Source organism: Tursiops truncatus, chromosome 2, assembly GCF_011762595.2.
Source record: "Tursiops truncatus isolate mTurTru1 chromosome 2, mTurTru1.mat.Y, whole genome shotgun sequence".
Taxonomy (NCBI): domain Eukaryota; kingdom Metazoa; phylum Chordata; class Mammalia; order Artiodactyla; family Delphinidae; genus Tursiops; species Tursiops truncatus.
This window is the reverse complement of record NC_047035.1, coordinates 29939475-29954332: the sequence shown is the minus strand read 5'-3', so window position 1 is coordinate 29954332 and position 14858 is coordinate 29939475. Positions and strand designations below refer to the sequence as shown.

Genomic DNA, 14858 nt, shown 5'->3' with positions numbered 1-14858 from the left:
TTAACTTGGAATTATATGAAGACTGATAAAATGTTTGTGTAAAGCAGAATACACGTTTTTATAGGAAATCAGTGGCATTCTTGGCTCTGCTTCCCTCCTGCAGCTTAATTGCTTACACAGAACAGTATGTGGAATATGACCCTTTGGTCACGCCAGCTGAGCCGTCCAATCCCTGGATCAGTGACGATATTGCTTTATGGGACATAGAGATGAGGTAAAAAAAAAAAATGTTTTAATGTTTGGGAGTGCGGGGGGCAATGCATGAGATCGTGAAATTATGTTACACCCTATCTTAATTTGACTCTTTTTATCAATAGAACAGAAACCCCTCAAGTAACCACCCAACTGGATTCCTTACCCATGGTTTCTGCCTCCTAATAGCTTTGTACATGGATCCTTTGTGGCTTCCCTCTGACCCCTCTATGACCCTGTAGATGTCATGATAACTGGGACAGTCCTTCACATTTCCTAGTTCTGATTGCTGGAGGGCAAGAATCTGTGGGTCAGTTTAGCTTTTATACATTAGCAGCAGCAACAATAATAGCTAGCCCTTACTCTGTGCTGGCCACACAGTAAGTGTCTTCCACTGAATCCCCACAAGAGGTAAACATTATTATTCTCACAATTGAACAGATGGGGAACTGAAGCGCAGAGGAGTTAGTGAACTTGCTCAAGGTCACACAGCAAGTAGGTGGCAGAGTTAGGATTAGAACCCAGGCAGAGGGCTCCAGAGCTGTGGTTTTCATCACTCTGCTCTTCTGGAATAGCGGGCAGCAATGGTTCGATCCCATAGCTCCTTATCGATGAGAGAAACTAGTGTGTTTACTTCGTAGCTGAGGAACCGAAGCCCAGGGAGACTTAGACCACGTTCACGATTACAAAAGGAAACCCAGTGTGGTGTGCCTTTGTACCCTCTGCCCCTCGGTGAGACAACTCTTTATTTGTTCTTCATTTCTTTATCTCTCTCTCATTCACTTTCATTCTTGCTCTTTTTCTGGCTTCTTTTCTTAAAATGGAAAACCTTATAAGAAGTAATAGAAGTCATAGACACTTCTTGTGATGTGATGTCATATCTTTGCAAATCTGGGTTTTCAGGGCAGTTGTTGTGATAAAAAGCAAGTACTGGGGCCTCCCTGGTGGCGCAGTGGTTGAGAGTCCGCCTGCTGATGCAGGGGACGCGGGTTCGTGCCCCGGTCTGGGAAGATCCCACATGCTGCGGAGCGGCTGGACCCGTGAGCCATGGCCGCTGAGGCTGCGCGTCCGGAGCCTGTGCTCCGCAGCGGGAGAGGCCACGGCAGTGAGAGGCCCGCGTACAGCAAAAAAAAAAAAAAAAGCAAGTACTGGACAAAAATCAACATGGACTAGGAAATGAGGGGGCAGGTCCAGTCTGATTCCAAAGTTTGAGAAGATGTGCAGTACTCCACAGCACACACGCGGTCATTAGGAATGAAGTAAACATATTATTTTTTCTTTCAATTTATATGTATTTCAAATAGCTATTAAGTTGTTAGGACATAGATACATATTACGCTCTTTGACTTTTTAAGGAAAAAAAAAAAAAAACTGTTAAGGTTTTTGTTGTTGTTTTGGCCCAGGGGCTCCATGAAAAACTTAGTGAGACATTAAGAGCACCATGAACTAAGGAAGAGTGAAAACCTTTGACTCACTGTCTATCCCTTTAGATCTATTTGTATATACAATATCATATTCTTTTGGATAAATAGGTCCTTTACATATACATTGTCCCGTAATTTTTTAATTAACAATATACCATGGCAATCTTTCCAGGTAAACACGTATAGATCCGCCTATGCTTTTTAATAGTTACATCATGTCCACTTACATAATTGTAGTGTAATTTATTTAACTAATGCCCAGGTCATAACACTTCGCCCGCAGCCATCTTGCCCCAAACTTGGGAGCGCCCTCGTCCCTCCCAGAGCATCTCTCCCTCACCCTCATGCTCAGGGCGGATGTGGGCATGCAGGTGGCAAGTGCCCTGCCTCCACCCCTGCAGCCCACCCAGCAATTGCCCCCTTCTCGCCCTGGGGCCCAGGATGTAGGTATCGTACAAAGGTTTCTAAATCCCTTCTTTTCTATGCACCTTTTTATTTAAGAGGGTGGGATCCCATGTGGGAACCCCCCATGATAAAGTTTGTCACTGTTTGGGAAAAAAAATATTTAGGTTATAACCTTTTGTTGTTGTTAACATAAACAGTGATACAAGGAACATCCTTATGTACACGTCCAATTATTTCTTCAGGATAAATGTCCAGTGTTGGAATTGCTAAGAATGGTATGCATATTTTAATTTTAGTTCATATGGCTAGATTCCCCTGGAGCAAAACAATAACAACCTTTTTCATGCCCTCAGCTTAAAAGTGCCCATTTCCCCACATCCTTACCAACCCAAGCATTATCAAGTTTTTTTATCTCTGCAAATCTGACAGATGAAAATAAAAATATTTTACTTTTATTTCTTTGTTAACATACTTGAGAATCTTTTCTCGTGATTACTAGATACTCATTTTTCTTTCGTGGCTTGCCTGTTTTTGTGTTTTTTGCCCATTTTTCTAGTATGTTTTGCCTTAGACTTTGGGATAGAAAACAGTCACATTTACTCGGATCATATAGTTAATCTTTTTCCTGATAGTTTATGTTTTCTGAATCTAATTTTTCTTCTTGTTTCTGTTTCTATTCCTTGACTTTTGCTTTATTAATCAAGTTTTGTATTAGTTTTTGTTACTCTAGTTTCTAGTCTAGTCATACTTTTAAGGGGTTTATTTTAAAATGTCATTGCTTCAAGCAAATAATAATGAAGTATAAAAAATGAAAACTAGAAGTTTTTCTTTACCTCCTCCAAATCCCGTTCTTCCCCAGAGCTTTGTTAACTTGATATATAGATATATAGATATATATAGATAAAGATATAGATATATATACTTCTTTTTTAAAATCATTATTTTTGTCTGCGTTGGGTGTTTGTTGCTGCGTGTGGGTTTTCTCTAGTTGTGGCAAGCGGGGGCTACTCTTCACTGCGGTGCATGGGCTACTCGTTGCGGTGGCTTCTCTTGTGACAGAGCATGGGCTCTAGGTACACAGGCTTCAGTAGTTGTGGCACACGGACTCTAGAGCACAGGCTCAGTAGTTGTGGCGCATGGGCTTAGTTGCTCTGCAGCATGTGGGATCTTCCCGGACCAGGAATCAAACCCATGTCGCCTGCACTGGCAGGCGGATTCTTAACCACTACGCCACCAGGGAAGTCCCAACCTGATATATTTGAAACTAACACTTTGAGACATATTTCTCAATCAACATTAAAAGAATATAGTATGTAGATGGGTATCTTCTTTCTAATATTTCTGACATGCCCTCGGTAGTCCCTTTGATCGGATCCAAGAACTTAAATCTTTCTTTAACTTGGGTCCCCTTCCTTCCTTCCTTCCTTTCTTCCTCCCTTCCTTGCTTCCTTCCTTGCTTGCTTCCTTCCTTCCTCCCTTCCTTGCTTCCTTCCTTGCTTCCTTCTTCCTTCTTCCTTCCTTCCTTTCTTTCTTTCAATTATTGCTACACTTTTCTCCATTCTCCCCTCTCTTTTCAGGAAATCCTTTTGTAGGAATTCTGGTCATGTGGGGTATAGCAGCCCTATCTCTTTTCTCTACTATTTTTCCATCTCTTCGTCTTTTTATTCTATATTCAAGGATAGAATTCCTTGAATTACTCTTCAGAGTCACCAGTTTCAGTGGTGTCCATTCTGTGATTTTATACTTTAATGAGTTTTTCTTTTCCTACGAAGTGTTGAGAAGAGTGGTTGACAACCGTGCTTTTTATTTCCAAGAATCTGTAATATTTCTTGGACTACTTGTTCTTAGTAGCCTGCTCTGTTCTAGTGATGTTTATCCTCTTGAATCGCCCTGAGGATGGGATACAGATGTTTTTTCATATCTTCCCTCTATTTCTACCACTTAGTCTATTTCACAGGGTATCATCGATCAGAGAATCATTGTTTCTGTTCATTGTCTCATTACTCCAATCACTGTTCAGAGCAGATCAATCCTTTCAGAGACCCAGAAATTTGGGGTACTGCTGGTTTTCATAAATGAAGGTCTTGACTTTCAACTTTTGCCATACATTAGAACCACCTGGAGAGCTTATTTTAAAAAATACCAATGTCCAGTCCCGTCCCCAGGTCAATTAAGTCAGAATTTCTGGCAGTGGGGCGTTTTTTTCTTACTTTTATGCTAATGTACAGCCCTGGTCCAGATGGACTATACCAGTAGCTGATGAGGTTCCCTCAGTAATTGTTTGGGAGGCTGGTTCTCAAACCACGGGGTACATCAGAATCACCTGCAGGTGCTCATTCAAATACAGATGCCCCAGGGTGGTTCTGGGTGCCTATATTTTTAGCAAGCCTTCTGAGTGATTCTGAGGCACAGCACAGGTTGAGAAATCCTGATGTGGCTCCTGAGTTCCCCTGACCTGGGGCAGGCTCTCCTCTGGTCACGTGGCTGTACGGCCTCACCTGAGTGTATTAATAGGAGGAGGGCACAGGTAAATCGGCGGGGCTCTCCTCTGGGTTCTGGACATACGGTCCAAGAACAGACTGAAAGACTGGGTCCTCTCTGGAAGTGGGATGGGTGGCTGCGGGGGTCCGTGGGTGGTTGAGCCCCAACTTTCCTTAGCCCAATGTCCCTGCAGCCAAGCGTGCTGCTGTGTTTCAGGCCCTGATTAGTTTTCTGAAGTTCTTTAGTTTCCTCTCCATGGTGCTTCCCAAGAAGGCCACCCTTTCTCCCTTCTGCTGAGGGATCTTAGGGACACCTAGATAGATCTGCAGAAACCTATGAGAAGTAGGGGAAGACCTCAGCATCTTTCGAAGTCTCCCTGCCTTGCTGAGATGTTTTTCCCATCCATATTTGCTGTACCACCCCTAGGTTACAGAGGTACCACCCCTAGGTTACAGAGGCATCACCCTCTGGCTTTACTGCCCACATGAGAAGCTGGCCAGAAAACACCCCCCTTTACTTAGGAGACCCTCTCTGCCCCAGGGAGCCTGTGTCCCATATTTCTGAGTTTATTCCCTGTGTCCCCTGTTCAGTGCCCACCAACTGCCTCTATGTCCAGTCCTGCTGCCCAGGGCTTGGGGTTTTCCCAGACTTATGCTGGGGACACTAAGTTACTTTATTCCCAGATGGCCCCACTAGAAGCATAGGCGACCCTCAATCAGCTTTGTCACCAGTTCTGTGAGTCCAACTGCTTCATACCTTCACGAAATTCCTCAGCGTTTGTCATCTGCTGGTAGGAAATTTCTTTGCCTCTACACACTATGTTTTGTCTTGTTTTTTAGTATTTCATGGAACTCCAGGCTCTTGCCTGTTCCCTCTTCCTGGACCACTTCCGCAGACCGTCACACAGCTGACTTCCCTTCTCATTCAAGTCTCACTCAGCATTGGTGTCCCTTCCTCAGAAAGGTCTTCTCCTAAATGGAAAAAGAATTTGAAGAAGAATAGATGCATGTATATGTAAAAAAAGAAGAAAGGTCTTCTATGACCACTCAATCTGTAGTGGTCACCCCATCCATCCAGTCACTCTATATCCCATCCTCCCCCTGGTTCTCTTTCTAGATAAGACTTAAAATTATTTTAGTGCCTTGACCCCTGTCTGGCACATAGTAGGTACTCAAAAGGTATAGGTTGGATGGAGGATAGGTGGAGAAGTGACCATTCTGTTGGCCATTTCGTTGGTATTTGGGAAAGGAGGAGAGGTAAGGGCATGAATTGAATTCACCATGATGACACCAGGATTTCCTCCTTCTTTCTTGAAAGTCAGCAATAAAACATGTGATAGCTTGGGAAAATGGCAGTCATCTGGCCTGTTGGTTTATCCCAGCCTATCAGCTTGGTCCCCAAAGGATGAGCTGCCCCCACAACTAGGCTCTGGCTCTGTTCTTACTGCTCAGGCTTCTACTCTAATCATAACACCTGACCTAACACCGGCAGTGTTCTGTCTACCTTCAAGCAGAGTCAAGTTATTTAGATACAAGTGAAAATGAAGAGAAGCTGTGAGGCCCGATTTCTTCTCCCAGTAGGACATTCCCACCCAGTCAGATGCTGGCAGTGGTTGGGTACCTGCCTTTGGTGACACGGAGTCGGGGATCAGTGCCAACATCCTGGTTCAGTCTAAAGATGAAACAGCCTTTGTCCGTGAAAGAAAGGCTGAACATGACCAGTAAAATAATCTAAGGTTATTTTTTCTCAGTTTCAGTTTAATTCAACAAATAGTATTGTGAACCTACTATGTGCTACCTTCTGAGCAAGAAGGTCTCTCAAGATACTCATGTAGCGAGGTGAATAAACGTGCTATCTTACCTCCCGGCCTCAGGATTCCTCCTCATTTGGCAAAGGACATTAATGTCGCTTGGCGCATAGACTCAGTGATTTTTTTAAATTGCCTTCGGCTGGATGGGGCAATGTGTACCCCCTTCTCAAGACCCTCCAATTTCAGTAAAGGCTCTACCCTCCCAAACACTGTGCGAAGGAGGTTTTTGGTAAAGATGGGTGAAGGTGTGTGGAAGAGTCAAGGCAGCATGGGAGAGAGCAGGAGTCCCTTTGGACTTCGTGTTCATCTGAGGTGGGCTGTGATTTCTACTGGGCATGAGCAAATGGGTACAGACTCTTTACGATGTCCAGGGCGGAGGGCATCACAGAGAACGTCTGGATTCCACAGAGATGAACATGCTGTCTCTGCCTTGTGGAGGTTTCAGACAACCCAGTGGAAGATGGTGACAGGGTTTAACAGAATCATTGGCAGGATGATGCACCTTGTACCATAAATAATAGAAAATTGTGCTTTAATCCTGTCTCCTTCTCAGACAAACGTTTAGATCTAGAAATCCAAGAATGAGAAAGGGCATGTTCAGAGGGCAATACAAGGCTGCCCTTTTAAAGGATGCGCCTCAAGTCTATCTCATGGAAATTCTGAGAAATCAAGGTTTGATAAAGAAAGTAGTGATTGCCAGGGCTCGTCATTGAGGGAAAAAAAGCCCCAGATTGCCAGATCTCAGTTGGAGAGAGCTCTGTAGTCTAAACACCACCAGGAGAGTGTCTCTGGGAAGTATTCCTGAATATGCCATCAGCCAGATAGTGGATCTAACAAGAACCTGGCATTGCCTGCAGGATTGTGGTTCATGATTTGCTCTCACCACATGATATACGTTTGGCTTTCTCTCTATGCTGGGCAAAGGTGCATGAGCAAAGAGCTACAAGGAAGCCGGCTCATCCTGCTTGGCCAATGGCATCCACTCCCAACTAGCCTGACCTGCTGAGAGGCAGAGACCGTCCCTGAGCTGCCCGTGCCCAGCAAGTTTAATAGAACTGTTCATCCAGGATATTAGTCAAGTTCCTTCACTGTGGCAGTCAGTCTCCGAATATGGCCCCGTCGGTGCCTTCTCTCTTGGTATGCCTGGGCTGCTGCTAACATCAGGATGGGACACCTCCTGCTCTTTTTATCTGGGCTGGCCTTGGTGCCTTATTTAACCAACAGAGTATGACAGAAGTAACATTCTGAGAAAATGGTCATAAAGCAGCCCTTGGTCATTTAAGACACTCCTTCTTAGAACCTGTTGGCCAAGCCGTGAGAAACCCAAACCATTAGGGAGACCGTGAGGTTGATAGCCTCAGCTGAGCTCCTGGCCAACACCCAGCATCATCTGCCATGTGATGAGCCATTGTGGATGTCCAACCCAGTCCAGCCTTCAGATGACACCACCCCAGCTGCTATCCAACTACAACCTCTTGAGAGACCCCAAGTGAGAACCACCCAGCTGAGCCCAGTCAACCCATGGGATACTGAGAGAGAAGAATAAATTGTTGTTTTAAGCCACTGAGTTTGAAGATGGTTTGTTACACAGCAACAAATAATAGGACCACTCCCCATTGAAGTATTTAGGACCCTCAGGTTTTCTTGGGGCATTAAATAAAATTGCGATTGTTCCTTCAACCGCCCTGGTCCTGAGATGGGGTCAAGGAACAATCCCTTGTATCATAATTTTTCTGATAACTCAAATATCTTTTGAAGATAGCTGAGTGTTTTTATAGATAGCTGCTTCTTGTGAATCTGGCTTTCTTGTTCTCAGTTTGGGAGATTTCCTCCATGCTCTTTAGTTGGGAGATCAACTGGAATGACAGACTCCCTTGGAGAGCCACCTGTCTTTGCTATATGTTGGTTTGGGCCGCTCACTGGGAGGCAGAATTTGATGAGGATCAATGGACACAGAAGAGAAATTAGAGTTAGAAAAAAGCATCCAGCTAGCGATTAGAAAATACTGTCAGTATAAGGTCACACCATCCACATCATTATACACATCCTATTGATTTCCTCTTAGCGTTAAATACTTGCTGTGTGAAAAGCACTATGATGAATACAAAGACACGTGATATGTGATCTCTTCCATCAGAGAGCTCACAAGATAGCCTGGAGAGACAATGACATAAACCCTTAAGAAGCTAAATGATGGTATAAAACCATAATTAGAAATATGTCATAAGGAAGCCTTCCTACACCATGGATGGAAATAAAGGAGCTGTGAGTTCCATGGATTATTTGTTTGAGTTGGGCCAAGGGAAAATTATTGACCTGGTCACCTGGGGATGGATGTTCAGAGATATTTTACTTTTCAGAATTATTTTATAACTGCAGAGACCATTCCGTGGTAGCAATATGTTCAAATCTGATCTTAAACCTTAAAAGGGACGTTGCTTGGAAATAACCGATACAAGAAAGACAAATATAGAAAAGTTGTATCCAAGAAGCTTTTAATAGAATAGATCCCAATGACCAGATGTTCTAGAAGAAAAGGAGCAGATGTGAAGTGTCCAGATACAGAAATAGGATTGTGAATAATGGATAATTGAAAGAACCCAGATGTACTAGTTTGAATAATGTCACCTAAAAATTCACAATCCCAGAATGTGACTTTATTTGAAACAGGACCATTAAAGATGCAATTAGTTAAGATGACAAGGTCATCCTCGGGTAGAGTAAGCTCTTAATCCATATGACTGGTGTCTTTATAAAAAGAGAAAACAAAGACACAGGCACACACACAGTAAATGTCTAATGAAAAACCAGATACAGAGGGAGAACACCATGTGATAATGGAGGCAGAGACTGGAGTAATGTATGAGCAAGCCAAGGAATGCCAAGGATTGCTGGCAACATCAGAAGCTAAGAGGAAGGCATGGAACATATTCTCCCCTAGAGCCTTCAGAGAGAGAGCGGCCCAGTTAACACCTTGATTTCAGATTTCTAGCCTCCAGAACTGTGAGAGAATAAATTTCTATTTTAAGCCACCCAGTTTGTTGGTACTTCGTTGTGGCCACCCTAGGAAACTACCACACCAGGGTATCCTGTTTCTCCAGACCTCCTTGTTTCTGCTGAAGGCTGAGCTTGCAGCTTTCTGGATGTCCCGACCTCTGTCCTAGGCCTCCGATTCTGCCTCTACTGTGACACCCCAAGCTTTCTGGCTTACCCTCAAAATGGCCCTTATCCCACTCCTGCCACCACCAAGGAACCCGGCAGGATGAATGCGGTCTCGCTGCTTGGGTACCAGAAAGTGGTGACGCTAGTGGTAGGTGTGTGTCCTTAAGGCAGTCACTGCAGTGACCAAGCAACTTTCCACACCTGGCTCTCTGGGCACAGCCTTCGATTGGGGTGCAGCTGCCACCAGCACCATCCCTGCAGAGCCCTGCAACTTTGGTGGCAAAGAGCAGATAGCTGAGCCCATTCCAGGTCACAGCATGACACTGGCAGAAAGAGATGCTTTCCTGCAACTCTCTGGGTCCTATATTTGCTGCTAGCCTCAACCCCAGGGGGGATTTCTCTATTATATAAACAGCATTTTTTTGTGCCCTGGAAAGCTATTGAATTTGATTGGTTCTGTGGCTTGAGTTTGAGAGAATTCAGGATCTGTCTTCTTGGCTCGTTGCAGAAGGCCCAGCCTGGCCCTTTGGAAGAGATCTTTCATGGAATTCCCCATTGTTTGACCTGGTAGGCTTAGTCTTCCACTGTCACCCTATTGAGCTATCCCTAGAGATTCGCAAGAGCCTCCCCAAGCCCTGAGGACAAGCCCCAGAATTAGAAGATCCTGCAGGTAATGATTACACCTAACGGTGCAGAAATAGAAGAGATGGGTTTGAATCACTTCATTCCAGAACTATGATTTCCAATACAGTAGCCACTAGCCACAGGTAGCCCCTTAAATTTAAGCTGTAATTATTTAAAATTAAGTAAAATTTAAAATTCAGTTCCACAGTCACACTAGCCACATTTCAAGGACTCAATAGCCACATGTGGCTGGTGGCTACCATATTGGAACACAGATATGGAATCCTTCCATCATTGCAGAAAGTTCTATCAGGTAGCACTGGTCTAGAGCTATTTGTTTTCCAAACCCTTCCACACATGTGCTCTCTTCCCCTTTTTTACTAAGTGTAGTCTCCTGAGATAAATATTGAGAATATGTCAACTCCATAACACAAAGAAACATCATTTTATTCACTTAATGTCTGTTAGAGATAATAAAAAGTTTGTGTCCATTTTTAAAAAGAGGGGGAATACTTGGATGTGATCACTGTACCCTACACTACAGAGCAGCGCTCACAGCACTCGTGTTTGCAGATGAAATGTACCTTCCTTGCATCATTTGTTGACGCTACTGTGCAGTGATTCTGAGCCCTGTGGGCAGGAGCCTTTGCGAACCAATGTGGCTAGCTTTCATTCCACACCTACACACTTTCTATCTCCACCTTCTGTCCTTGGCAACAGAGCTGCATTGGGAGAATAACCCAAATTTGGTTGTGGGGAGCGGAGAGACGGCTACTGTTGAGCTCCTGCAAAAAGCCTGAGTGCGACCATTGAAAATGAATGGAATATTATGCTATTTTCTCCTCCAGTTTCTATAATTTTCTTGTATCAAGCCGGATGACAATGAAACTATGTACTTCATTATTTGGCTCTCCATAAAAATAACTTCACCACACCCTAGAATTTAAAATTATGCTTCTGGCTTTTGTTGAAAGTAGCTGTATGTAAAAGTTTCCTGCACTTTTTGTTGTAAGAAAAGTATCAGAAACATCATTTATTGTGTTTCAGTGCCTCTTATGTTAAAGACTTGTGAGATAATTCCTCTTATAATTCAATACCAGAGCAAAAGTTGTCTTTACTGGCGAACATAAGCTAGCTCTTTCGAATGTTGAGAGTTATGTAATCCATTCAAATCTCTTTTTGTCCTGGCTCCAAGGAAGCTCTCAAAACTTTTTTGTTCACTTGCAGCAGTTTCCCTAGCCTAGATTTTCTGGTATAATAATCATCCCCTACCATGACTTGTCATCACTTGTTCTTATTATTATATTTAAGAGTTTTGGGTTTTTGTTATTGTTTTGTTTTAGTAATTGTATTCTTGCAAACCTCCTCTTCTTTTTGGACATAAATTAAACATCAATTTATCAATGAATATCAAAAAAAGAGGGGAAATAAATATTGCTAGGCCAGTGCTTCTCAGAGTTTAATGTGCACTTAAATCACCCAGGGATCTTGTTAAGCTGTGGATTCCAATTCCACGTGTCTGAGGTGGGGCCTGAGATTCCACTGCTGGTCCACAGACCACCGTGTGAGAGGGAGATGGCAGTGTGTAGCTTGTGACCTAGCACCCTATTGCTGCTAGAAGGAGTCAGAGGAATAAATACAGCAAGTGAACTGTAAATGGAAAGGACAGAAGCTGAAGGAAATATTCTCATCTTCCAACACAAAATGAATAAGAGCAATTCCCCATCCCCCTCTCCCCCATGCTTTGGTTTGGAGAGGGTCCCATGGGTGTGAGGCAGCACAGCAGAGCTAAGAGCTGCACTCCGGAGCCACACTGTCTGACCTAGAGTCTCCACTCCATCCCTTCCTAGTGTGTCTTTGGGCAAATTGTCACTAGGCCTCAGTTTCCCTATCTGCAAAATGGGGACAATACTAGTACCTTTTTCAGAGTAGTTTCAAGGACTCAGTGAATTAACAGATGTGAAGTGCTGGGAACAACACCTAGGCCGTCATCAGCATCTGCTTCTAAACAACTGAATAAGGTTTATCCTGGATGAGTGGATGCATTTCTGACCGACTGGATCTAAACTGGACTCTGTTTTTCCCCTGTGGGTTGAGGAAGGGGCGGGGGGGGGGGGGGGGGGGCTACACCTTTGATGAAAGGTCAGATTCACAAGGCATCCTCTTTATTTTTTTTTAAGTGAAAAAAATGATGGCCTTAAGAGTTGGACTTAGAACTGACAGGAGTGGCCCAGGGAAGCCGAGTCAGTGGGGTTGTTGTAGTTCCTGTAGAGCAGCCACTTGGCGGGCATCCTGGTGACCGTCAGTTAAATGTGGCCCCCTTCAAATACCTTCTTTAAAGAGACTTTTCACTGTTGGCTAGTGCTGGTGCACAAAAGTCTGCATTTGGGATTTGTGCAGGTTTTATGGAATCTGTCCCTTAAATATGAGACATTTCCCTTTGGCCCGTGGCAGCAAAATAAATTTGAGTTGCTGAAGAGAATATGACACAGATTTTTGCCTGGTATTGATCACCTTTTAAACCTTTGTTCCCCCTCCCAAAGCAAAGAGCCCAGCCAGCACCAAGTAAAGAGATGGGGCTTCTCTTTCGACGAGATATTGAAGGACCAGGTGGGGCGGGACCAGTTTCTACGATTTCTGGAGTCGGAATTCAGTTCCGAAAACCTCAGGTAAATCTCTCCAAGGTTTGAGTTGTGTGCAGAGTGTATATGAAGAAATTTGCATCCCTCTTTCCACCTCCCTTTGTCCATCAGATGTTATGGTTCAGATTCCAATTCCAGTTAATCTGGCTGAGGTTGACACAGAGAACAAACTTTATGTGCAGATTAGCAGTGACCAATACCAGCATTTGTTGTGCTTTAAGTCCAGATGTCATGTTTTCAAGTTATTGGAAACATGTCTCCAATGATAAGTCAATGGTCAAATGGATTTAATGACGCTGTCCATTAACTAAAACCATAAAACCATGGAAATCCACAGTGGAAAGGCAGTTCAGAGACCATCCCCTTCAAAACTTCCCAGTCCAGGGTCCTGAATACTGGACAGGCTAACCAGAAGAAAGAATGGTCAGCGGGCTCATTTCAGAAAGCCAAAGTAAATATCATTCAAGACCTGGAGACACAACTGTAAAAGCTAATTAAAACATGCTTTTCCTTTTGGGAGGAATTCTAGCAACTTCGTGTAGTGGTTACTTTTGTCACTTGATGCCCTTGAGAACATCTGATTGTTTCTATTGGGCTACGACTAATCAAGATGAGGGGAAACGTCTAATGTGCTTACAGTTACTGTTTAGTAGAAAAAATGAAAACTTTCAAAACATGGGGCCCACTGTAAGTGAAAGGAAAGGGAGCACATTAAAAGGGGCAGATATCATGGTCATGAAAAATCTGGTAATGTGGTTTACAGGCTTTCAGTGTATTAGATGTCGAAACAGAGACACATAGAAAATGTGACTTATCTAAGACCCTTACTGATCTTAGCCAAGTGCTGGCTTCTCAGTGGATTAGATGGAAATCTCAGTGTTTTCTTGGCCCCAAGCTCTCTTTTATATACAAGTTTAATTCCCATCTTCCAATGGCATTTTTCCAAAGAGTGGCTTTATAAATTTTTTTATTTTTTTACTTTAAAAAGAGCATATGCTGTGGGCAAAGGACTGTCTGCTCCAGTGTCAATGTGCAAACTCCATGTTATTTATTTAGGGTTAGAGACCATGTCGGTCCCGTACGTCCATCAAATGATGTTTATTACACACCTATCCTGTACCCGGCCCCCAAGAGTCTGCTAAGGGATGCGAGAAAGTCAAGATGCGTGATCTTTGCCTGCAACGACTTTGTAGGTCCTTGAGGAAAAGACACAAGAAACTCTTAAGTCATTAAATGAATATAAATGAGTGTAAACTCTAAGAACCTTTTTTTTTTTTAAATGTTGAGCCTTCTTTTAATGTATTCATTTTTTTTATTTTTGGCTGTGTTGGGTCTTCGTTTCTGTGCGAGGGTTTTCTCTAGTTGTGGCAAGCGGGGGCCATTCTTCATCGCGGTGCGCGGGCCTCTCACTGTCGCAGCCTCTCGTTGCAGAGCACAGGCTCCAGACGCGCAGGCTCAGTAGTTGTGGCACACGGGCCTAGTTGCTCCGCGGCATGTGGGATCTTCCCAGACCAGGGCTCGAACCCGTGTCCCCTGCATTGGCAGGCAGGTTCTCAACAACTGCGCCACCAGGGAAGCCCTCAGGGAAGCCCTCTAAGAACCATTCTGGAAGTGTTTTAAAAAGGGACAGATGAGTGTAAACCAGGGTAGGCAAATCATAAGCTGGACTTTGAAGAGTGTACAAGATATTGACATAGACAAGAAAGAGGGAGGGGGAGTGTTCTACGCTGGAAGACCCTGAGACCAAAGATGTGGCAGGGGGACCCTCCCACACCACGAAGTCCTGGGAGGACGTGTAGATGCCGATTAACCGTAATAGCGATGACTTTCCAGGCAGCCATGCGCCTGCTGTAAACCAGGTAAGGTTGAATATCTGATTTCAGGTTATGACACAAAAGAGTTCTCTCCTTGTGCTGAGGCATTGTACTAAACACATCTCAGAGCTGCGCTTCAGTTCCTTATTGAGTATTCATGACAGTAGACTTGACTCTAAAACTCTTTATCAGGACGGTGCTCAGACCAGCCTCCCAGGCTGTGCCTGCGGGTGGGTCCTGCGTGGGAAGCCACGCCCCCTGTGGCCACCATCATGCACCCAGGCAGACTCTGTGTGGCCAGTTC

General features: G+C 44.0%; 1 protein-coding gene across 6 annotated transcripts in view; it reads left to right on the top strand.

The window, feature by feature from the left end:
• The window catches only part of RGS6 (regulator of G protein signaling 6), a 585560-nt gene that overhangs the window by 514747 nt on the left and 55955 nt on the right, over window positions 1-14858 (top strand). For 4 of the 6 annotated variants that reach the window (XM_073800295.1, XM_073800297.1, XM_073800293.1 and 1 more), the window contains 2 exons: window positions 104-214; window positions 12642-12767. In XM_073800295.1, the coding sequence (XP_073656396.1) occupies window positions 104-214; window positions 12642-12767 (237 nt within the window). Of the gene's footprint in view, window positions 1-103; window positions 215-12641; window positions 12768-13796; window positions 13989-14858 lie in introns of those variants that run through there. The other 2 variants (XM_073800298.1, XM_073800294.1) reach the window with 2 other exon arrangements.